The sequence below is a fragment of the Thamnophis sirtalis genome, unplaced genomic scaffold (assembly GCF_051295495.1).
Source record: "Thamnophis sirtalis isolate CommonGarterSnake01/CBP01778 unplaced genomic scaffold, rThaSir2_p1.2 scaffold_1, whole genome shotgun sequence".
NCBI lineage: Eukaryota > Metazoa > Chordata > Lepidosauria > Squamata > Natricidae > Thamnophis > Thamnophis sirtalis.
The window spans coordinates 126,211,328-126,234,565 of NW_028261381.1; the positions used below are offsets into that span (position 1 = coordinate 126,211,328).

The 23,238-nt window shown below is 36.5% G+C and overlaps 3 protein-coding genes across 12 annotated transcripts in view; 2 read left to right on the top strand and 1 right to left on the bottom strand.

Annotated features, from left to right (window-relative positions):
* The window catches only part of ZNF410 (zinc finger protein 410), a 20,218-nt gene extending 19,316 nt beyond the window's left edge, over positions 1-902 (top strand). For all 6 annotated transcript variants that reach the window (XR_015697851.1, XR_015697852.1, XR_015697853.1 and 3 more), the window contains one exon: positions 227-902. The gene's annotated coding sequence lies outside the window, so the exon portion shown is untranslated. The remainder of the gene's footprint in view (positions 1-226) is intronic.
* FAM161B (FAM161 centrosomal protein B) overlaps positions 1-11,526 on the bottom strand; it is a 17,106-nt gene extending 5,580 nt beyond the window's left edge. The window contains exons 1-9 of one of the 2 annotated variants that reach the window (XM_014054090.2): positions 11,384-11,526; positions 9,935-10,233; positions 7,322-7,875; positions 6,414-6,745; positions 4,612-4,739; positions 3,599-3,766; positions 3,076-3,175; positions 2,762-2,898; positions 903-2,162 (exon numbers count right to left, since the gene is read on the bottom strand). In XM_014054090.2, coding sequence (XP_013909565.2) covers positions 2,078-2,162; positions 2,762-2,898; positions 3,076-3,175; positions 3,599-3,766; positions 4,612-4,739; positions 6,414-6,745; positions 7,322-7,875; positions 9,935-10,233; positions 11,384-11,446 — 1,866 coding nt within the window. In that variant the 5' untranslated portion in view covers positions 11,447-11,526 and the 3' untranslated portion in view covers positions 903-2,077. Of the gene's footprint in view, positions 1-902; positions 2,163-2,761; positions 2,899-3,075; positions 3,176-3,598; positions 3,767-4,611; positions 4,740-6,413; positions 6,746-7,321; positions 7,876-9,934; positions 10,234-11,383 lie in introns of those variants that run through there. The other variant, XM_087723972.1, reaches the window with a different exon arrangement.
* A 153-nt stretch (positions 11,527-11,679) lies between these two features.
* Positions 11,680-23,234, top strand: COQ6 (coenzyme Q6, monooxygenase). 4 transcript variants are annotated; one of them, XM_014054062.2, is made up of 12 exons: positions 11,687-11,902; positions 13,638-13,772; positions 14,685-14,743; positions 15,729-15,852; positions 16,133-16,263; positions 17,780-17,887; positions 17,978-18,040; positions 18,277-18,384; positions 20,000-20,202; positions 20,794-20,909; positions 21,416-21,582; positions 22,624-23,234. In XM_014054062.2, exons 1-12 carry the CDS (start codon positions 11,707-11,709, stop codon positions 22,651-22,653), a joined length of 1,440 nt encoding a protein of 479 aa, XP_013909537.2. In that variant the 5' UTR covers positions 11,687-11,706; the 3' UTR covers positions 22,654-23,234. The 4 variants fall into 4 exon arrangements, with proteins under 4 accessions (XP_013909543.2, XP_013909537.2, XP_087580152.1 ...); XM_087724026.1 differs by having other exon boundaries at positions 11,737-11,843; XM_087724016.1 differs by having other exon boundaries at positions 11,765-12,089.
* The last annotated feature ends 4 nt before the right edge of the window (positions 23,235-23,238 follow it).

The window sequence follows — 23,238 nt, forward strand, 5'->3', positions numbered from 1 at the left end:
CATCAATTCTCGGGGGTCAATATTGACTTCTTTAGAAAATCATGGTCTTAGGTAACAAGAAATATTGCATGGATTGATTAATCCTATTGTTTCACATTTTCTATATTTTAAAATTAAACAATTTTACCAATATAGATGAGATATGAGATAAAATGATTCAGTATTATTTGAACCGAAGTCTGTGCTACAAGTACTAAGAAGTAAGATGAATGCATTTATTTTACAGTTAAAGAAGAGCAAATCTGTGACACTGAATATATGATACTATATGAAGCTAAAGAACAGGCTTTTCAAGTTGTTCGACATTTTAATTCCTGGAATTTGTGCAGTGTCTCCAGTGTACTTCTTATGACGTTATGGAGCAGAGGCCTGGACTATGATTTTGCTTCAGTCAATGAAAAAAACTTTGTTTTCTAAGGGAGGATGGAACAGCAGCTATTAATTATGGAGTTAATATTTAACCTGGTGTCCAAAAGCCAGGAGATAATGTTCTTGTACCTAGTTTAAAGCCAGATTTTTTTTCTTTTTTGAAGTGACCCTAAGCTCAACATTATATTGGCTTGTTCTTGGAGAAATATCTTTTAATTAGTAATAAATTCTGCACTACGGTGTGGCAGTTCTGGTTTTGCTTCTTATTTATAGGGGCAGTTGGTGGTACTCTTTCATCGGGAATTTTTGCCTTCCCATGCTTTGTGTGGATATGTTCACTAACATTGCTTTTGGTCCAAACTGAAGATCTCATACTATTCAGAGCATTGCTTAGGTCACACTTGCTTCTTGCTGTGATATTTTAATTTCTAATTATTAGGTTTAATAGGGGTTTTTTGTTTTTAAAAAAAATCAAAGGTAGAAATTATTCAGTGGCATTCTGTTGTAAATAAACTACATATTTCCATTCTCAATATGGTTGCATGTGTATTTATTTGGTGGCATTTCAAATACACTTTGCATTACAAAGATCAAAATGAGTAACAGCTTTAAAAACACAATGCGTTTATAAGCAGATAAAACAAAAATTGTGACAGATTACATTAACAGCAGGTTTCCAGGAAGAAGGGCACACATTCAAAGTGGGGAGAGGTGAGGCAAGAGAGCCCAGTTCAGAGCTGAATTCTAGGAAGAAGAAATGATTTAGGATAGCTACTCCCTAACACACTAAACATTAAAATTAATTTGAAATGAGTACACTGACTCAAAAAGAAACCACATTTAAGAGAAGCACTCAGTTGTTCCTAAATTCGTATCCAATTAATAAAGATTTGGTGTGCCTCAAGAACATACTTGAGAGCGGGAAAATGGGATGCAGTACAATTATTGAGTGAAGTGTTCTTGGCAAAAGCCCAAGTGTGTAAGGCTGTACTTTGAAAAAGACTACATTTACGTTTTCTGTCTTGATACTAAAGCCTTTGAATCTACATTAAGCAATTTTGTCTTCACGTTAAATTAACTGCAAATTTTAGATTGCATCTAGGTCTTTTGGTTGAAAACAAGTGAACTCATTGCGATTCTAGAAAATTTTTGTTATTTTTTGAAACTTATCTAAAAGGTCTATGCCAAGTTTTTGAAAAAGGTTTTTAAATCATAAACATAAGAAAAGAGCTAGAAGAAATAAGGTAATGTTTTCTGGAAGGCTCACTTTTCCCAGTTGTCTGTGCATGTTAAGAGATTACTGTTGGGATTCATTGTTACTTAGGTTGTTAGGCATCAGTTGGCTTGTGGGAAATGAGCATTTTGTGATTAGCCTTACTTATCAATGGTAGTAACTTTAAATGTTTCTTTAACTTTCAAATGTGTTCTCTGGTTCAAACTGATTGGGATAACTGATATATATATATATACAACTCCTTTCACCCTCTTGGCAATCTTCATTTAAGCAAGATTTCAAAATCTAGCGTTAGCCAAATTTAAAACTGCCTCAAGTCATATTGCTAACTAGAACACTTCAAAGTCACGTGTTCTAATATAATTACATAATATTATATATATAATTAAAATATACAATTTAGCTTCAGTTCTGCAGAAATCTAGTCCTCGAAAGAAAATATGCTCAAAGCAAATGGAGACTTATTAGTTGTTTCTACTTTAATTCCAATCTTTTTAGACCCTCTTCGGATAGCTGTTTTATGATGTCAGCCTCAGTACCGCTCTGGAATTTGTGATTTCTGTTGATTAAAAGCATTCATTACATTATTGTCAGTAAAAATACTAAAATGGTCACCATAGTGGCAAAATTAGCACATATGAATCCTTTCTGGGTAGCATATAGTCACATATAGTCAGGGTAGCATATAGTTTTCCCATCTTATCCTTTCAACAGTCTCTGAGTTAGTCACTCTCTCATTTTACCTAAAGTTGGAGGTTCATGATAGGGAAGAAAATTATATCAAGTGCTTAAGGGGCAGTTCTGGAGGAATTTATTGTTTTGTTGCTGGCAGAATAGGGAGACAGTTGCCATCTAGATTCTCTTGTTCTCCCTATTTCCGTATCTATTTGCAATAATAGAATGTAAATGATTATGCCAGTGTAGCCTACCAGTTTTGCAGACCTGTTGAAGAGATAAGAAGGTTGAATATACCTTAAAAGATGTATGGAATATCTGGTTTCATAAACCACGGGCAAAAATATAATGCTAGTGCATGTTGACATCTACTGAAGCTGGGGATGGGTCTCTGAATCATGGTTTCACTACAATCATTAGCCTTTTGGTGGCATCAACCCCACTACATATTTTTTTTAGTACAGACATTGTTTCCTTTCATACCTTTTCAATTCAAAATCCTGTTGCTTTTCTACTGTGTTAGTGGCTTCTTGCCCCTTCTTTTTCACAAACTCTTCATTTAATCCAAATTGCTGCAAGGTGTCTTTAAAAAGCTTCTGTGCTCCTTGACAGGCACTATGCTTTGGAATAAAAAGAGATCTCAGAAACACTTTTCTCTTTCACAAATAAATTAATAGTAATTTAAAAGAAAATACTTAGGTAAACTCTAAAATAAGACAGTTGAACATATAGAAAATAAAATTTAAATAATAGGTTTGAGGTAATTTTTTAAAATTCCTCAATTACAAAACATTTACTGTTGCGACTTGTTCAAATAGGTAAGGTCTGTTCTTCACGCGCATCTTCATCTCTTCTAGTTCTTTCTTATACTCTCTTGTCCTTTTTTGGCCATTTTGCCTGAAACAAGAATTAAATTTACTGCCTGAAATAATCTATATTATTGTTCATATACAGAAAAAAATCTTTGTTCTGCATAATTCCCAGAATAGAGGATACTTTGCTTTCAAAAATAAAATTGGTTTCTATTTGTCAATGAGTTAATGTATCTTTTTAGATTAATCTTGTAAGTTAGTCTTGTTCTAATACAGTGTAATTTTAGTTTATTGTTTGCATGAAATTTTGGAATTGGGAATTGTGCAAAAGCAGTCTGTAAATACAAGTAAACAAAGTATAGTTATTGTATGATTGTGACATTTTGGGCACAATTGAAAGCCAATCCATCTAAATAAACACATGTGTACAGAATACATAAACAGTACTAAGTAATCTATATTTAAACATTTTGCTCTCAGTATTACTTGGTAAATATACAAAACTGACCAGTTTTGCTTCAGTTTTTCTTTGTGTGTCTCTTCCAAACTTTTATGTGGATCCATAGCTTTTGCTCGACAAGTCACTGATTTATATATTGCTTGACATTTTTTTCTTTGTAGCTGTGCCCAGCGAGCTCCTTCATTCTCCTTGTATTTCTTATTTTCTTGCAGGAGTCTATAAATATAGATGTGGCCAATGGAACATATAAATAGCTTTTGACTTATGACCAGTCATTTAACAATTGTTCAAAATTAAAACAGGCTTAGACTCTAACCATCATAAATGTTGCATCTCACATACATGTACCCCATTTCACCTGACTGCATTTTGGGTACTTGGCAATTGTCTTGCATTTATGACTAGTTGTAGGTCTTGTGATCACGACCATAATTCACAACATATTTTTTACTGGCCTCCAGAAAAAACTGCCCATTCCAAACAGATTCGCACATGACCACTGCATTCACCTAATGGCCTTGGATTTGCTTGACAATTTGCTTAATGCCCTCTGCAAAAAAATATTGTAAAATACGGTACAGTCAGATGGGTGCTTCAACGTATAAGTGTAATGGTTTACAAGCAGAAATATGATCCCAATTGAGGTGGTAAATCAAGGACTACCTTTACTTATTTCAAAATGAAATCACAAGTATACAAAAACAAAGAATGAAGTAAAATCTGTTAATTTCTTATAGTTGAACCTTAAAAAAAACTTTCTGTAATGTGTTTGATACCATTCTTTAATTCTTAGCTTTTTTCATGTAATACAGAATATATTTTTAAAGATAACCTCCATCAGATGTTGCTTTAAATTTGAATTAAGGAAACAAAGGGAAAGAAGTCAGTGTAATCCATAACATTTCAACTTGGGCAGCATTCAAATTGCTTTACCTTATTTTCTCCAATTCCAAGCAGGCTATGATAAAGCTAAGAAAGGTGACATTTTATGAAAAAATATTTCTAAAATATTACTATACATATATGTATTCAACAGAATTTATAAAAATGTTATTACTTACTTAATAGCACCTGCCCTCTTTCTCACTGCATCTGTAATATATATTGGAAGTGTATTGGGAGAAAGGGATGAAAGACAATTAAAAGACCGACTTCTTTGTATTGGTGCTGTAGAAGGTTGCTGAAAATCCTGAAAGCAAAAATACTTTTGGCTAGTTTTCTTTAAAAAAAATTCTGTGGCAAGCAAAATTTTAAGTGCAAAGATTATTTCATATGTGCGTCTACCATGTGAGTATGTAACATTCTACTAACTTGCAAAAGCCTTGCTAATATATGCTGTTAATATACATCCTGCAAAATTCTAAAATATACCATAATTACCACACAGAAAATATTCATCAAATGCTTTTTACCCAAGTTTCAAGGAGAAAAAGTTGTATGCAAAATATGCTGGCTAGTCATCTTTTTGTCCTACAGCTTGGAAGCCTTGATAATTATGTGCTTGCTTTTGGCTTAATAATTTATTTTAAATCCTTTTAATAATTCACAAACTGTGTTCCATAGGCCAAAAATGAAAGTAAAAATACAAATACAAAATACAGGTAGTCCTTGACTTACAATGGTTTGAAGTTACAACAGCACTGAAAAAAGTGACTTATGACCGTTTTTCACACTTATGGCTATTGCAGCATCCCCATGGTCATGTGATTTACATTCAGATGCTTGACAACTGACTCACATTTATGATGGTTCCAGTGTCCTGGAGTCATGTGGTTCCCTTTTGCAACCTTCTGTCAATGGGGAAACCAGATTCACTTAACAACTGTGTTACTAATTTAAGAACTGCAGAGAGTCACTTAACAAATGTGGGGAGAAAAGTTGTAAAATGGGACAAAACTCAACAAATTTCTCATTTTACAACATACATTTTGGGATCAATTGTGGTCATAAGTTGAGGACTACCTGTATCGATAACAATATTTATAAAACCAATGGGCTTAATCCAAAATGAATTCAGATACAATGTTAAACTCTCCAGCAAGGCATTTCTGAAGCCATAAGATTCTGCAATCGTCCGGTGGACAGAAATGTTTTTCTTGGGAGTTCCTTGCAGATTATGCTAAGGAAATGCTATGGCTGTTTTGTCGGCAGTGCTTTGCCACAAAAAGCTAAGAACAAGACATATCCTAGAGGACAAATAGCCTTAGCATTCAGGCCATCATGGTTCTCAGCCACACCTTCAGGTCTCAAGGTACTCTGGCTCAAAGCTATAATAAATATTGTTCAACTATCAAAACTTTTGACAACCGATGATGTCAGCTGGCAAGACAGGATTCTCCTCCAAAGTACAGATTGTTCTGCCTATAGTGGAAGTATAGACTCTTCTTTTCAATTCAATTCCCCCAATCATACAAATATTTTTATGTAGAGTTCCAGTGTGGCATATGGAAACATCAACATGCCAGCATATTTCTCCTTAGCATCCACCAGACTAACCATTCCACATTAGAAATCTGCCTATCTGCTTACACAAAGGAACATTCAATTAAATCAGTGCTATGCCCACTATGGCAGCCGTTTTGTGAATCAGGAAGCCCTACAGAAGGCATATTGCAAAAACTTGAACAACACAGTGTCCATATGTGTCCACCAGTCCAAAATGATTAGAGGGATCTTTTTCTATTTGAAATTTCATTAGCATTGGACCTCAAATATAAACTGATATTGTTATGGCTGTTCTTATTCCCCAATAGAGTTATGCTTAACCTAAAACTTTCTGTTTTGAGTGATAGAAAATAATTGTTTATGTCGTGGATATATTTGCACAAGTAGAAATACAAAGAAGTTAAAGCAAATCCTTTACCATCATCTTGTCACACATTTTATGTCTGCAACTGAGATTTGCTGTTCTCAGTCTGAATGGTTTGTTTCGAGTTGCTTCTTTAATTTCTTGCTTGCTTACTACTTTTCTCTGAAATGCCCAGTAAAGTTCTTCAAAATTAGGCACTGAAGTATTAATTCTTGGCTTAAAACTAAAGTTGCCTTGCAGAAAACTCAACTTTTGCTCTCTATTTTTGGAGGCAATTTGGGATTTTTTATCCCTCTGCTTATTGTCAAGCTCAATGGGAGCCCCAGACTTTTCCAATAATTCCTTGGCTCTCAAGTGAATACGGATTTTTCTTAAGAGTTCAGCTTCTAGGGATTAAAAGAAAAAAATAATGAACATTAATCCTATGACAATTTACATAAAAATATACAATGGAAAACACCAAAGTACAATATCCTTCTCAATATATTTGTTTTATATTTTGGAAACTATGTCAAACAGCATAAGCAGCTGGCTAGGAATTTTAGAGAAGCTTCTGAGGGAGAAAGCTAATGTAAAAGGTATAATGAGGCTTTTAAATGACAACAGAATACAAATCTTTAACTTAAAGTGATTATGTGTCATCAAATCAGTGTTGATTCTTGACAATCAAATTTTTTTTCTCTGGGTAAACTAAAAACCCAAAATTCAAAATATTAAAGTTCTATAATAGAAAGTTCCTGGGCAAAATATATAACCAATTTGCATTGCATATATTGTGTTGCTGAATAAATATATTTGATTAATTTAATTGCTTTTACATTGGATAAGTCTTTGATTGTATAAAAGAGACAAAAGTTCAAAATCAGATTTTTGTGGCAATTATTTCCATTTCACAAATCAAGGAAATATTAATAAACCATTACTATGTTAGGTAAGTCAAAAGTGAATGATATACTCTTTACCTTCAAGTTTATCCCCAAGCATTGGCTCATATGTGGACTTGGGGATATTCTTCCTGAACTTTGGTGCTATTTTCTTAGCTGGGGTTAAGATGTTCAGAAACTGCTGTCTGGTGGCCTCTTTTCTCTTTTCTTCTTTTATCTGAAAGCTGAAGGGTTTTTGCATTGAAACTAGCAGCTCCTTTCTTTTTTGAGTTTCTACTTGTCTACGGATTTCATTCTTTTCCATTATTTCCTGGTAGAGTGGCAGATAGATATGAGCAGGCACCGGCTGTGCTCTAAATTGTTTTTGGCATTCTGCAGCCTCTTGCAATTGCCTTTTGTATGCAGTTGACTCTTTTTCAAGCAATGCCTGTGATGTTAGAAACTGAGATTTTTGATGAGTTTCTCGACGGGTCATGTTGAAGGGCTGAGGAATTGTGAGGGAGGAAATCCCAAGAGCTGAGGCGCTCTTTGGTTTTGAACAGGACTGAAGAAATGAGTAATGATTTTTCTCATCTTTTGAACTATCTAAAGTGATATCAGAGAAAGAGTTCCAACTTTTTATATTACCACACCTAAGAATAAAATTAAAAAACGTTAAGAGAGACGCAAATAAATTATACATTACATAAATGAAATAAGCTAGGTATAATTTTCAAGACTGTGTATGATTTTATTAACCATTTTATTAAATATTCTTTATTTATAAACTGCGATACAAAATAGTCCCTCAAAAAACAAAGAATTACTGGAAGATAAAGAAACCTACATCGCAGTAAATTCAACATAATGTAGAAACTAAATAACCTGATCAAGAGAAACTGTAACCTAACCAAAAAAGGTAGAATCACAGAGAGCAATAGTGGTAAACAGTAGTGAATGAAAAGCAGTAGACCCATTCTCCCTTGCTTCTATGGATGCCCCAAAATACACAATAATTTCCAGGCAGGGCCTCTGTTGTCAGACTGGGATATATCATTGAGACAGCTAGATATGTTTTAGTAGACCTGTGACAGGCTTGGAGCGGAGAAAGGTGTTCCTTTTTTTCTCCTCAATGTTCAATACTATTGATTGTGGTATCTTCAGGGGATTAAGAATAGGGACCATGGTATTATAATAGTTCTTCTCCCTTCTGCATGGTAGGTTTAATTGGGTATTGATGGCGTGTGTGTGATCAGTCAACTAGCCTTCAATTTCTGCTTTGTGGGTGGCTTCATAGTGCTCTCTATTTTCCATCAACACCTATTTGAAATTGCTGATAATATAATCTGTTAGCACGGGACCACTATCATCCGAATTGTGACAAAATTAGTTGTCTGTTTTTGGTAGACCAATTGATGCTGCCTTGGTGCTTTTCCAGTTTCTGGCAGCTGAGGAGGTCTAGATGATGAAGAACGGGCTTAAACTCAACCTACCTGTAGGTTTTCTGCCCCCTAGGATCTGGATCAAGCGATTTTCCAACATTAACTCTGGATAAGGTTTCATTCATCCAATTAGAGCTTGTCAGGCATCTCATGATTCCTACTTGAGGAGCAGAGGGCCAAGACTTTTGCATAACATTATCTTGTATGTAATTTTATGGTTTCTAGACAAAGAGACCCTGCTTACAGTCACTTAATCTTCCCAGATTGATTCCTGAAATGCATTCTACATGGAGATGCTCTTGAAGATCACTCAGAATCTGCAACTAATCTAATCCAAAATGTAATAGTATACTGTATAATCATAGATGTACCTCAATAATACTGTTACTTCATTACTTCCAATAAATTCCGATAGGCAGATGCTAGAACTTTTTTATGAGGATTTAAAATATTGTAGAAAGAAGAAACAATATAAAAGCAATCCATTTTACCAAGGTTAAAATAATGAGCTACTCAATAAAGTTATTTGAGAAAGCTAAAAGTTATTTGGGGGGATTTTAATCACTTCTTGACTAGGAGTGGATGACAATGATTATTTTGGGTAACGTTTAATTAATTATAAATCAATTTTTTTGAGCATGACTGAAATTTGATTATTTGAAGAGAAGTAATAGAGGGGGAATGTTTAAACCGGAAAGATGGTTTCAGACTAGATATAATACACACAGTTTGTAATACTTATGTTGTCATTTCTGATAACCCCTAGGGGACTTCTGCTGTTTCACAGGAAGGGATGAGGTTTTTGAGATGAAATTTTGGAGGTATCTTGGGCAAGATTATAAAGAGCTGTTTGGTTTTATATTAAGATATACTAATAAGTTCTTAATATTGATTAAATTTGCTGGGGATGAAGGGGTTTTTCTTTCTTTCTTTTACTGTTATCTTTTTTCCCTTTATGCACCTTTTAATATTTTTATTTAATGTATCTCTTTATTTTGTAGTTGCTCAAATAATTCTTAATTAAAAAAATATTTTAAAAAACCCAAGAATCATCTCTGGAATTTTTACCTCTGAAACGACAACCCAATGGATCACAGATTGTCTAGTATAGTATAATTAGAAGACATTGGACAATCATTTGTCTGAAATGGTATAAGGTTTCCTGCCTGAGCAGGGGGTTGGACTAGAAGACCTCCAAGCTCCCTTCCAGCTCTGTTATTCTATTCTATAATTTGTTAATCCCATGAAATAAAAAACCCACTTATCTTACCTCAGATCATTCTGGAATTTTATTGGCAGTATTAGTCTTCCATTGTCCTGGAAAAAATCTTCTAGTTCTTTGTCTTTTCTGGGTGAGTGATGAGCATTTTTCAGTTTTTCTTGATATAAGAGTCCTAATTCTAACAAACTCTGCCTGTTTTTCCTTTTGAGATCCTGAAGTGAATCATAAAATTGATCATAAAACTGGTCTTGCTGTGGCTTAAGAAAATCCAGTAGCTCATTTCCAGTGATGTTACTACCTAATTCCACTTCTGACTCTGACTCTGACTCCACTTTAATTGGAAATACCTAATAAGCAAAGCAAAACAAAACAGTAAAACCAAAATATAAAACAGAGGAGGAACTTCAGAAATGATGTTTGTATTCAAATGGCTCAACTAGCCATTTATTTGATTAATTACTATTTTCCTGCAAGGCAATCTGCTTTGATGTTACATTCTCTTTAATGCTGCCCCTTCTATATACGCATACATGTAGCCCTTGATTTACAACCACAATTGAGCTCAAAATTTCTGTTGCTAAGTGAGACATTTGTTAAGTGAGTTTTGCCCCATTTTACAACCTTTCTTGTCACGGATGTTAAGTGAATCACTGCAGTTGTTAAGTTAGTAACAAGGTTATGTGAATCTGGCTTCCTCTTTGACTTTGCTTGTCAGAAAGTCACAAAAGGTGATCACATGACCCCAAGACAATGCAAATATGAGTCAGTTTCCAAGCATCTGAATTTTGATTATGTGACCATGAGAATGCTGTAATGGTCATAAGTGTGAAAAATGGACATAAGTCACTTTTTCAGTGCTGTTGTAACTTCGGTCACTAAAAGGACTGTTGTAAGCCGAGGACTACCTGTACTTCAGAATAATACCCTAAATTCAGCTAGGGTTAATAATATAACATTAACAACACAACTATGGCAGAAGGTGACTTCACCTGGAACAGCTTCCATCCTATGACAATATCTGCAACATCATCAAACATCCAGATCTGGATGTTTGATCATGTTACAGGTATCCTTGCAGGATGGAAGCTGTTCCAAGTGAAGTCACCCTCTGTCATTGTTTTGTTGTTAATTATATTATTGTTGTTGCTGCTGTTATCATTATCATCATCATCCCAGGTCCCTGGTAAGGACTCGATAGGTAGACAAAAATGCCAAACCCAAACATCTGGCTGACTGTGCAATGATTAATAATAACAACTTTTGCATTAACTAGATCCAATGTTACAGTTGGTGCAACGTGTCATTTTTCCAGTCCCCGCGGCTTTCCTCTAATCTAATGGCATCAGCTAGGACGCAGTACACACAGTTGGTCTCCAAGGGTGTGGCTATTGCAGCCAGAGGAAACCGCGTAAGAACAAGTATGGAAAAACACTGTCGATTTAAAGCAACCTCGGCCACTAAACCATCCACCATTCATCTTGCCGAACGTCTGCTTACCCGTTGTGCCTCTTCCGGAAGAGGCTTCGCTTGGGCTCCATTAGCAGCTTGAGACACCGTCATGTCTCTTCCACGACTGTTATCTTCGCCACTATTAAACAGCTCCACGCTTACCTAGCTATTAATGCCCTGTCCAATGAAACCCTCTCTTTTTTTGTTTCTCTCGCATTGTGGCCAATGATAACGGTCCGTGCTCTTACGCTCCGCCCCTGGCGAGATGTCATTGGACAGGTTCCGTTAACCTGTCCATTGTCATGGTAATCCCGAAGACGTTTCCGGTAACGAGCCGTTGTTAGAGAGACGGATTCGTCACTTCCGAAAGAATGGCTGCTGTAGCGGGATTATTGTTGGATCGAGGCGCCGGATTGTATCGTCGGAAGAGTCTCCTCCTTCTTCTCGCAGGGACTGTCGGCTCTCTGTCGCGGCAGGGTTCAGTGAGATGCAACGGCTCCAACGCCGTGTACGATGTGGTGGTCTCGGGCGGTGGCATGGTGGGAGCCGCCATGGCTGCTGCTCTGGGTATGAGATTTGGCAATAAACCTCCCTTAAAGGCACCCAGAAGCCTGCAAGAATCCCTATTTATTTAAGTCTCACAGCTTTCCCTGATTTGATCCCCCTGGCGATTGGGAATTCTTGCCCGATACTTGCCGAGAAAACCAGTTTGGGGGATGTTGATACAGAAAATCGGGTTGGTTCTAGGCCGAAGGTGATTATTGTGACCGGTAATTTATAATATTTTACATGCTAAAGAGAATGGTTATGAAATGTTCGTCGCATAATCCGGTGTGCATCCCCCAATGGCAGAATCTGAAGACCAGCTTTAAAGGATTAAAACGCTATTAAAGTGTACCTTTAGCTGATTGTATATATCGAAGAAGATAGGGATTTTATAACTTTCAACGACCAATTTTGGTGTATTGTGTACCGGAATATAGGTCTGTCAGTGCAAACTATATTAAATTACAGGATTTACATGCTGCTCCAATTGAAATAGGCTCTGAATGGTTTGTACAAGCTGTGCACATGAACAAAATTAAAAAGAATAAAATTAGCCATTCCATTTTTGGTGATTCAGTTGTTGAGCTGCTTCAAAAAACATGTAACATTTCTATAAAGGAAAGCATTCATAACTATAACTATTCATAATGTCAAGTTTAGATATTACACTACAAATCCTACATAAGCTTTTATATTTTAGTAATTATAAAGATCCTGTTGGCTAAACAAAACATAGAGCAATAGTTTTCAACCTGTCATCCACTAACCCCCAGGTGTGTGTGTGATGTCATCACAGAGGGTCTGCAAAGACTTGAAGAAACAATTTAAATCAGGGGCGTCAAACTCATGTCATCATGGCGGCGTCATATGACATATTGTGACTTTCCCCCCCTTCGCCACATCAATTGTGGGCGTGGCCAGAGCATGATGCACCTGGCCTGCAGGCCATCAGTTTGACAGCCCTGATTTAAATCTTGAGTTAAGTGTTGATGGTCCATGACCACAAAAGGTATTAAAAGTGCTGAAAAAAAGGTTAAAAACCACTTCCATAGAGGCAATACAGATAGTCCTCAACTTATAGTCACTATTGAGTCCAAAATTTCTGTTGTTAAGTGAAATATTTATTAAGTGAATTTTGCCCCATTTTATGATTTTTCTTGCCAAGTTAAGTGAAGCACTGCAATGGTTAAGTTAGTAACATGGTTGTTAAGTGAATTTGGCTTCCCCATTGAGTTTGCTTGTCAGAAGGTTGCAAAAGGTGATCACATGACCCTGGGACATTGCAACTGTCATACATAGGAGTAAGTTGCTAGCATCTGAATTTTGATCACGGGACCATGGGGATGCTAAGTATGAAAAATGGTCACAAATCACTTTTATTGCTGTTTTAACTTTGAATGGTCACTAAATAAACTATTGTAAGTCAAGGACTACCTTTATAGAGTTGTATTTGATAGTGCTATGTTGGCTAGAGGAAAAAATGAGAGTGTAACCATATTTGGTTGAAACATAGTTATAGACGATAGATATTCAATTCTCTCATGCAGCCCAGGTTTCTTTCTGATTTTCCTGTGACATAGATGAAGGAATAACTCTGGTACTGAAATCCTCCAGATACCTTACCAGAGTTAGGGTACTAAGCATTCTGAGTGTTCAGAAAATATATGTATAATGGCTTATATTTCATAATCTTAAAAAAATACTTGATTAAACTTTGTTTGAAAAAATAATTAAAGATCTGATTGCTTCTTTTAAGGGCATGATGTTCATCTCTCTGATAAGAAAATACTACTACTAGAAGCTCGTCCTCAAAAAAAAATTAAGGATTTATCAAGAGATTACAGTAATAGAGTCAGTGCTATCACACCCGGATCTGCCACATTTCTAAGTAGTAAGTATAGCATTACCCAGTTACCTGTATGCCAACTATGAATGTTGGTAGCCATACACAGCCATCCTTGTTTACTAATCAAGTTCTGTTCCAACCATGGCTGCTAAGTAAACACTTTATTGAGAGAGATTATGAAAAAAAATCACTAGTTTTGCTGTCTTATTCAAATAAGTTAACTTGCATAGCTCTGCCAGCATTACCTTCTCTCCAAATTAATTATATTCACAAGCATGTATTGTTAGGCCCATGATGTTTGATTAAATGTACACATTGGCTGGAAAATGATTTTTATTGCTATTTATTACTATAGCATTTGAAATGATCACTAACTGAGGTAGTTGCCACACAAGGAATGGGTATATTGAGTTTGATGCTTGGTATGAAATTATAGAGTCTTGCATTCTATGCAGGATATTAATTTAAGAGCAAGATTAATTATTCACATGTAAGGTCTCTTCCAACGCTATTATTCTATTCTTTTCACATATTCCTGTCCACTGAAATATGGTCTTGTATAATTAGCTCTTTATATATTGGTCTAAGAATCATGGGCAGCCTATTATATTTTTGGCCCCATGAGTTTTCAGTATTGATATTAGAATCACAAAATATGTATTAATGTCCTAGTTGATTGCCTTCTAGCATTTCTCCACATTTCTCCTTAATGATTGCTTGTTTTTTGTGCATATTTCAAAAACAAAATCCTTTAAAGCTTTTGACAGTCTTTTCCAGAAATGGAAAATGGATCAAAAGCTATAAAAATCCATGAAGTGGAACAAAGACTATTGCAAAAAAAAAGTAGATAATAGTTGAGTTTTATTTATTATTTGGCTGTGATGAGTTCTCATTAAATGTTTATGGAATATGGGAGTTAATCTTTGATATAGTAGAATAATTTTCTTTCTTTTTTAGGCTTTGGTGCATGGGAACATATCTGCAATATGAGAATCAAACCTTTTAGGAGGATGCAGGTGCTTGATAATGCAAAAAATAAATATGTCTGTGGTATTATGTTATGCACAATAATAGATTGTGCAGATTCTTAAGTTACTTTGTTCTTAACAGCTACAGTGTATTTTTTCTCTAGAGAAAATTATATGTATCATACATATGATGTAAAAGTCAATTATACATTCTGTTTTTGCAGGGCAATAAATACAGTGCTTCAGACACAAGACACATATAAAATGTGTTTAGGAGTTTTGCTATATAGCACCTGTCTGCAGTTGTTACAGCATCCTGTGCAAAGATGTCATTATTTTAAATAATTGCAGACAGATGCTACATTTTCATTGCTTAACCTCTGAAACATCTTATTGGAATTAAATCATTGCATAGCCCTACTTTTCAGGAGCTTGTATCAACAGGTAAAATAATTATTCTTTGCTGTGGAGGATGCTCTGAGCCACATCCAGTGTTATGTGAACAGATATTCTCTCACCCAATGAATTTCTCCTCTTCCTCCTTATCCCTCATCATACTCAACAATCAAATCTGATGTGGGTTTGGGAATTGTAGAGGAAAATTTGAAGAGTTTATGAAGAGGAATTATGACTTTGAGTAATGACTGCTAGTGGCAAGACATAATTTGGTACAATTTTATACTTAGAAAGGAAGGATAAAGTTGCTTTGTGAAACCTTCCTTTGTATATCCTTGAAAGAAATATCCTATATTCTCATTACTTAATATTCCCTGTAATTTAGGCCTTCGGGAAGTATGCTATAGCCCTGCTCAGTCTTCTAACTATTTTAGGCAATCTATCTATTGTGGGAATAATATATGAAGTGCTGCCTTTAGGTTTCTCACTTTTAAGTACCTTCTGGTTTTCAACATTAATATTTTTAATTGCATTTGCTAGACACTCCAGCAGTTGAATTTTATAAATGGAAAGCCTTGATAAAGGGGATATTGATGCATTTCTTTGCTGCATTTAAATGGAGAATTTCTTTTTGTAGGTGTGGGATGCTTGCTCTGAGGCCCTGATCATGTTTGAGAACGATAACCTGGAAGACATGGGTTATATCGTAGAGAATGATGTTATCATGTCAGCTCTATACAAACAATTGGATACAGTTTCAGGTAGCTATTGTTTATCTTAATTTTGGTTTACGTTAGCCTTTTTTAGAAAACAGGGTAGATAAAGTTATAGAAAGCCATGAAATCTTATGTCCAGTAAATAATCTGGATTATAATAGTAGGCTTCTTGAGGCTTTCTATTTTTGAGTATGGAAGTGTCCCTTCTTAAGATATTAAGCCATTAATTCAATTACCAAGGCTTGGGTCTTGATTGGCTTCAGAATTTTAATTCTTTGCTGCTTCTCTATCATTTAAAGACATTGATACATTGTGTCCCTATTAGACCGAGTGGAAGTTCTCTACAGGAGCAGAGCAGTTGGATATACCTGGCCCCTTCAACATCAATCTTCTGACATGAGTCCTTGGGTCCAAATTGATTTAGCAGATGGACGCAGATTTCAAACCAAATTGCTGGTAACTAAGATATTTTCTATTTGATTAGGCACCATCTCTTTTCTAATCCTTTCTATTGGATTTGCTTCTAATGTCATGTTGTCAATATTATCAGCTTGAAGGGGGTTGAAAGATGAGTTGAAAATATTATTGTTATTGATTCTAAATGCATTTATTCTGAAGTACTGTATTTTTTGGACTATAAGACCCACTTTCGCCACCCAAAACAGTGGGTGGAAATGTCTATGCATCTTATACAGCGAATGTTGCCGAAGCCCCGCCAACCTTCCGGCCCCCACCCTTCAGCCTCTAATTTCCAGCAATTTGCCTCCTTGCAGCAAACAGCCTGGCCAGTTTCAGCATAGCCTGATTTAGCATGAGCAACTGTTTGGCGGTTGGATCTGCCTCCATCTGTTCCATCTGCAAGGATTGCCACTGCCCATCACCACTGGCGCCACCCATTGCCACTGCCACCTATCGCCGCTGCCTGGAACGATCCAAAAATGCAATGCGTGGAGGCCAAAAATGAGGCGCGCGGAGGCAGCAGTGGTGAGGGGGGGCGGCGGCGATCCCCACAGCCTGATTGGTGGTATTCTGGGATGCAGATCCAACCTCCAGTCAGTTGCTCATGCTAAATCAGGCTGTGCTGAAGCTGACCAGGCTGTTTGCTGTTTGCTGCAAGGAAGCAATTGCTGGGAGGCAGAGGCAGATTTTTTTCCCTTGTTTTCCTCCCCAAATGCTAGGTGCAACTTATAGTCCGGAGTGTCTTATAGTCCAAAAAATACAGTAATTACATGTGCCAATTTGAATATCCATTTTGCATATCCTTGTAAATAGGTTACATGTAAGATGCACATGCAAGAGAGGAGAGAAAGTATGGTTCTAGTGGACAATGTTAGAAGTCACATGAGTCGATTGACATACTGAGAATTTCCCATTCTCTCTTACTATCTCATGTTAGCTTTTGGGTCTGTTTTGGTGGCGCCCTTAGAGGAAATACTGGAGAAAGATGAATACAAAGATGTGGGGGGTAGGGAAGGCACACCTTTTTTGCTACCAGGTAGATATTATAGACCCGCGATGGCAAACTTATGGCACGCATGCCAGAGGTGGCACACAGAGCCCTCTCTGTGGGCATGTGTGATGTCGCCAGCTGCTCTTCTAGTTTAAAAAAACAGACTGTTTTTTGGGACGTTTTCAGGCTTTTGGGGGGCTGTTTCTCAGGCTGTTTTCAGGCTGAAAAATGCCCTGAAAATGACCTGAAAAAGAGCTTGAAACATAGCCTGGAAATAGCTCAAAAATGGCCTGGAAATGCCCCCAAAACAGGCATGCATACACCAGCCAGCTGGTCCTTGGGTTTCCAGTGCACGCACATGAACACACATACATGTGTGTTCTGGTTTGGGCACTCATTGCCGAAAAGGTTCCCCATCACTGTTATTGAGCCTTTGTATAGTTATCTTTTGAGAGCTCTTAAAAGAGGATTTGTTTTTTCATTAAGCCTGTTAAAAGAATTAATTTCTTATTATCTTCACAGATTGGGGCAGATGGGCAAAATTCTTTGATCCGGAAAGCAGTTGGTATTCAGAATATTCATTATCAGTATGATCAGTCAGCACTAGTTGCTACTCTTCACTTGTCTGAGGTCAGATGTTGGAATATCAAGCTACAACTTTGAAGATAAAGAACTAACCACAGAAAATTAGTAATCTTCACTGTCTTTCATACATTGCAGCCAACTGATAACAATGTGGCATGGCAGAGATTTCTTCCATCAGGACCAATTGCTCTCCTCCCGGTAAAGAACTTTGTAACTTTCATCTGACCCAGTTTTAGTCATTGTCTTTCGACTTGTTTTCCATTAGTTAATAATTGACAGATCTGTTATTACAGTAAGCATTTTTTTAAAATTCTTATGAATGTACTTTTTCCCTTTAACTGCCTCTATGATTTTATTAAGACATTAGGTTTTGGTGAGATCCTTGCAGTGATATACATTTGAGGAGGTGCCTTGTTTTTGTCTCTTATTATCAGCTCTCTGATACAGCCAGCTCTTTGGTTTGGTCCACATCACATGAACATGCACTTCAACTTCAGAGTATGGATGAAGAAAATTTTGTGGACGCTGTCAACTCTGCTTTTGTGAGTATTTTCATTTTATGAAATGCAGATTATTGATGTTCTCTGATAGGAAAAATGGGAAACAAGTATTCAAGAGTAACAATATAATGTTTGAATAATTTTTATAGCTAGAAGCTATATTAGTGCTAGTTGCATACAAAGATCTATTTTTCCCTTATTCCAAGGTTCCATGCTTCCTTACATTTAACCTAAAACAGACCTCTGCCTAAAGATCGATAAGATCTTCTACAAACATAACTTTTATTAACTGTGTTGTTGTCACCAGTTGTTTGTTCAGTTCAAAACTCCATGGATGCCATCACCTATATTTATCCTGAAAACACGCTTAGTGGTTATTCTCATCGGGCTTCTGTGTGTGTCATCTCCATATTCCCCTTCCCATAATATTGGCATGATTGTGGGCACAGGGGCAGGAGGAAGATACTCGTGTATGGACATATTTATTAGTGCTCACATTACCTACCCCATGGCCTTTCATCACCTATGGCATTTGAGGATTAAGTTGCCATTGAAAGAATCATTAATCTATTCAGACTTTCATTCACTCACTTTTTTACTTATTTAAAATATATGTACAGCTGCCTATCTTAATAACATAAGCCAGGAACCTTTACAAAGGAGAGGGAATCAACCGAGAAATAAGGAGAAATTTTCTGACAGAACAATTAATCAGTGGAATGGCTTGCGTCCAGAGGTTATGGGTGCTCCAACACTAGAGTTTTTTAAGTAGAGATTGGATAACCATTTGTTTCAAATAGTATAGGGCAGTGTTGGTGAACCTTTTCGGCACCACATGCCAGAGGTGGCATGCAGAGCCCTCTCTGTGGGCATGTGTGCCGTCATCCCAGCTGCTTCAGGTCTGTGCCGTGCATGCGCGCACGCCTCTCATCGGCCAGTTGGGTTTTTAAGTCTCTGCATCCACGTCTTGCAGTTTGGGCGCACACGTACACTTTGGGCACTCGATGCCTAAAAGGTTCGCCATCACTGGTATAGGGTCTCTTATTTGGGGTTGGACTAGAAGCCCTCCAAGGTCCCTTTCAATTGTTATTAATGACTCAAGAATAAATGAATCAGAATTGTATCTTGTCATTGTGCTTCTTAGATGCCACACAAGAAATGAGGTGGTTCTGTTTCTAGACTTGTCGAAGGTTTCTTATGAGCTGCTGTGAGTTCTGTATTCAAGGAATAGCAATAGCATTTATACCGCTTCATAGTACTTTTACAACTCTCTCTAAGAAGTTTACAGAGTCAGCACATTGCCCCCAACAATCTGGCTCCTCATTTTATTCACCTTGGAAGGATGGAAGACTGTGTCAACTACGAGCCAGTGAGATCTGAACTGCCGAACTGCAGCTAGCAGTCAGCTATAGTAGCCTGCAGTACTGCACTCTAATCACTGTGCCACTTCGGCTTGTTGAGACCACTGGAAGCAGGGCTAAAAGAAGAACACATTTTCCTTCTAACATGTTTTATTTACTGTATTTCCTGCTTGTGACTGCTATTAAGTTCAAATGTTGGGCAGAAGTGTTCTAAAACTGGATTTTCCTTAACAGATGTTAATTTCAGAGTCTTTTAGGGGCATATAGTTACCAAATAAATCTTTATCATTATTCAGTGGAGCAACGCAAATCACTCGGACTTCATTGATACTGCTGCATCCATGTTTCGATCTGCTGTTTCTTTCTTGATGCCTTCGGGGACTGCAGCCCGACAGCTGCCCCCAAGCGTTGCAAAAGTTGATCCTAAGAGCCGAGCTGTATTCCCTCTTGGATTGGGACATGCAACAGAATATGTCCAAGATCGTGTAGCCCTTATTGGGTAATTTTACTTTAAGAAACTTCAGTGCTATAAATAACATTTGGGAGTAGTGATGGAGTTTTGTTAACTAAACTGTCCCCTCTCCCTCCCTCCCTCCCTCCCTATCTCTATCTATCTATCATCTATCTATCTATCTATCTATCTATCTATCTATCTATCTATCTATCTATCTATCTATCTATCTATCTATCTATCTATCTATCTACACACACACACACACTCTGTGTGTGTGTATAAATATGATATGTATAATTTATCTATTATAAATAGATAATAAAGGCTTTTCTTAATTACGATTGGTTGATTATGCTAGAAAACAGGAACTAGAATCTATTGTTGTCTGATTGGTACAGAAGCAATTTGGCCACATTTCTTTTGATTTTTCCATTTTGATGTATCAACATCTGAGCTAGGAAAGTCCTGTTGTATGATCAACTTTTATGTGTGTCCTATAAATGTTTAAAGATACTGCTTAAGAGAGTTCCGTAGTGTGCAGAATATGAAATATGGGGAATTAGAGTTGTGTCTCTTTACCATGAACTAGACTGTGGATTTTCCTTTGTGTCAAGAATTATTATCCTTTCGTTTCAGTGATGCGGCTCACAGGGTACATCCTTTAGCTGGCCAAGGTGTAAATATGGGCTTTGGTGATATTTCATGCTTGACAAATTATCTAAGTGCTGCAGCATTCAAAGGAAAAGATCTAGGTAAGTATATAACACAATGAAGCAGGGCTTTGTCATAAACATCTAGCGTGCCAATGGCCATCTCTCTGGGAATCAACATGGGTTTATTATTTGATTAATTACTTTAATTAAAACCAAGGATACAGACATGTTGCAAAGCAAAATGTTTCTAACTTAATTTTTGGGGTGTGTGAGCTTTTTGGAACAAGGCCGCAGAAGCGGCAAGTAGGCCTGCAGCTCGTGCAAATGGAGTTGCACACATAATATCCCCCCACACACACACACACACCTGCCCAGTCCACAAAGCCGGGAAGGTCGGGGAACTCTGATGTAGGCTATGTAATCTACCACATGAGGGGAAAATGTTGATCTTCAAAGAGTGCCATTACCCCCTTCATACCATTTTCTTTTTGTTAAACTCTGACATTTTATCAAATTGAGTAATTTTGTAACCTGATGCCAATCCTCCCTAACTTCCTTGGGATAATCAGTTTACTAATTAATTAATTTCAGAATAAACTTTGTAGGTTCTTTAAGTCATCTACTACAATATGAAGGAGAACGACAGAGGCACAATCTTTCTCTTGTGGCAGCAACTGATTTGTTAAGCAGACTTTACTCTACAAATATGGCGCCTTTCGTGCTGCTGAGGACGTGGGGATTGCAAATAACCAACGCTGTACCTCCGGTTAAAGTAAGCTCTCTCTTTTTAAAGTAGGTAACTGTGATAATTCATTTAAAGAAGAAGGCTAATGGAAAGGGGCATGTTTGTAGCCAGACAATAGCCCTCCTGAACATTTATCTTCTTTCCACATGTGGTAATGATTTGATTCCCATGATGGGCTACTCGGAATAAACTAATAGCTCTCAGCTGGATGGTTGTTCAGAATCTTCTATAACTCTTGCTATCCTCTTGCAGTTAATTGGTCACTGTAGCCCAGATCTTGCAATCCTTAAATTTAACTAACTAGTACTGTATGTCTATCAGCCTTCTTCAACCTTGTACTTTCCAGGTGAATTTAATTTCAGTTCTAAAATACCATTAAGTTTCCATAAATGGAGAGGAACTTTGATTTAAATCTATAATTTTATGTGTAAGAACACAATATCACCTATGTATGATTCATATAGTTCTTTTGTTTTGTAGATGACAATTTTTGCAATTATTTAGTTAATTTAATTATTAATTTTGCTAATAAAATAATTTGCTGTTGCCTTAAGGTACAAAGATTTTTATCGAGGACTCAAGTAATTGATCTTACTTAAATTACACACCAAGAAAGTGGTTAAGAGACTATTAAGTGCAATGTAGAACACACAGTACTGTTCTTTTTTTTACTACCGATAACAAAACTGTACACTAGGGGTCCTCTGTAGATATCTCTGGAAAGGATCTGTGATGGCACTTTACCATCTATATGATTTATTAGGGCTCTTCAAAAAAAAATCCCCAAATCACAGGATACTGGATAGTTCCTCAACAGACCTACAACTGTACTACTACTGTTGTATTTTATTTTCGTTCATTGGTATCCCTGGGAGGGAAGACCTAGTAGGAAATGAGAAAAAAGAGGTTATAACGTAACCTAGTTGTAATAAACTTTTATGGCATAGGAAGGTAACAAGGATTTTGGTATGGATTTTCCTTTCTGCTTAAGAAACCACATCCTCATTGTTATGAATAATGGTAGAAGTAATAGAATACTAAGATGCCTGTTTTTCCCTCATCCTTTAGGAGCAGATCATGGCGTTTGCCAGTAAATGACAACCTTGTGAATCCAGAGGTACATGCTCACTCATGATAGCTGGATATCTATTTATATACTAGAGAGAATTAAGGAGATGTATGTTAGGCTAATTTATTACCCTGAAGTTGCTGTTTCTTCCAGTGAATAGATTATTTGGCTTTCTCTTAGAATTCCAAAAACTATTCAATAGCACTCAATTTTTTAAACTATAAAAATTAGCCTAGCAAAGGACTACTGCTGGAAAAAGTTTATGATCATAGTAAAGAACAATTAAAGATTCAAGTATTGAACAAAGTACATCCTGCTTCTCATGAGCTTGTCCTCTTATTGTCTTGGAGGAAACAACATTGAAGAGGTAGTTGTTGCTTGCTGATTATAACCTTAAGAAGTAGAGTAGCTGAGTGAATATCGGTTACAGACTGCCAAAGAACATTGTTGAAATAGTTTTATTATTAAAACATTCAAATGTGTCCTAGCATTTTGTGTAACAAACAGCTAGGTTTGAGAATATCCATGTATTTCAGCACCACGTTCAAGAATATAACTAAATGAATAGTGATATTCATACTGTCCTCTGAATAAAAATTTCAGAATAAAATCTG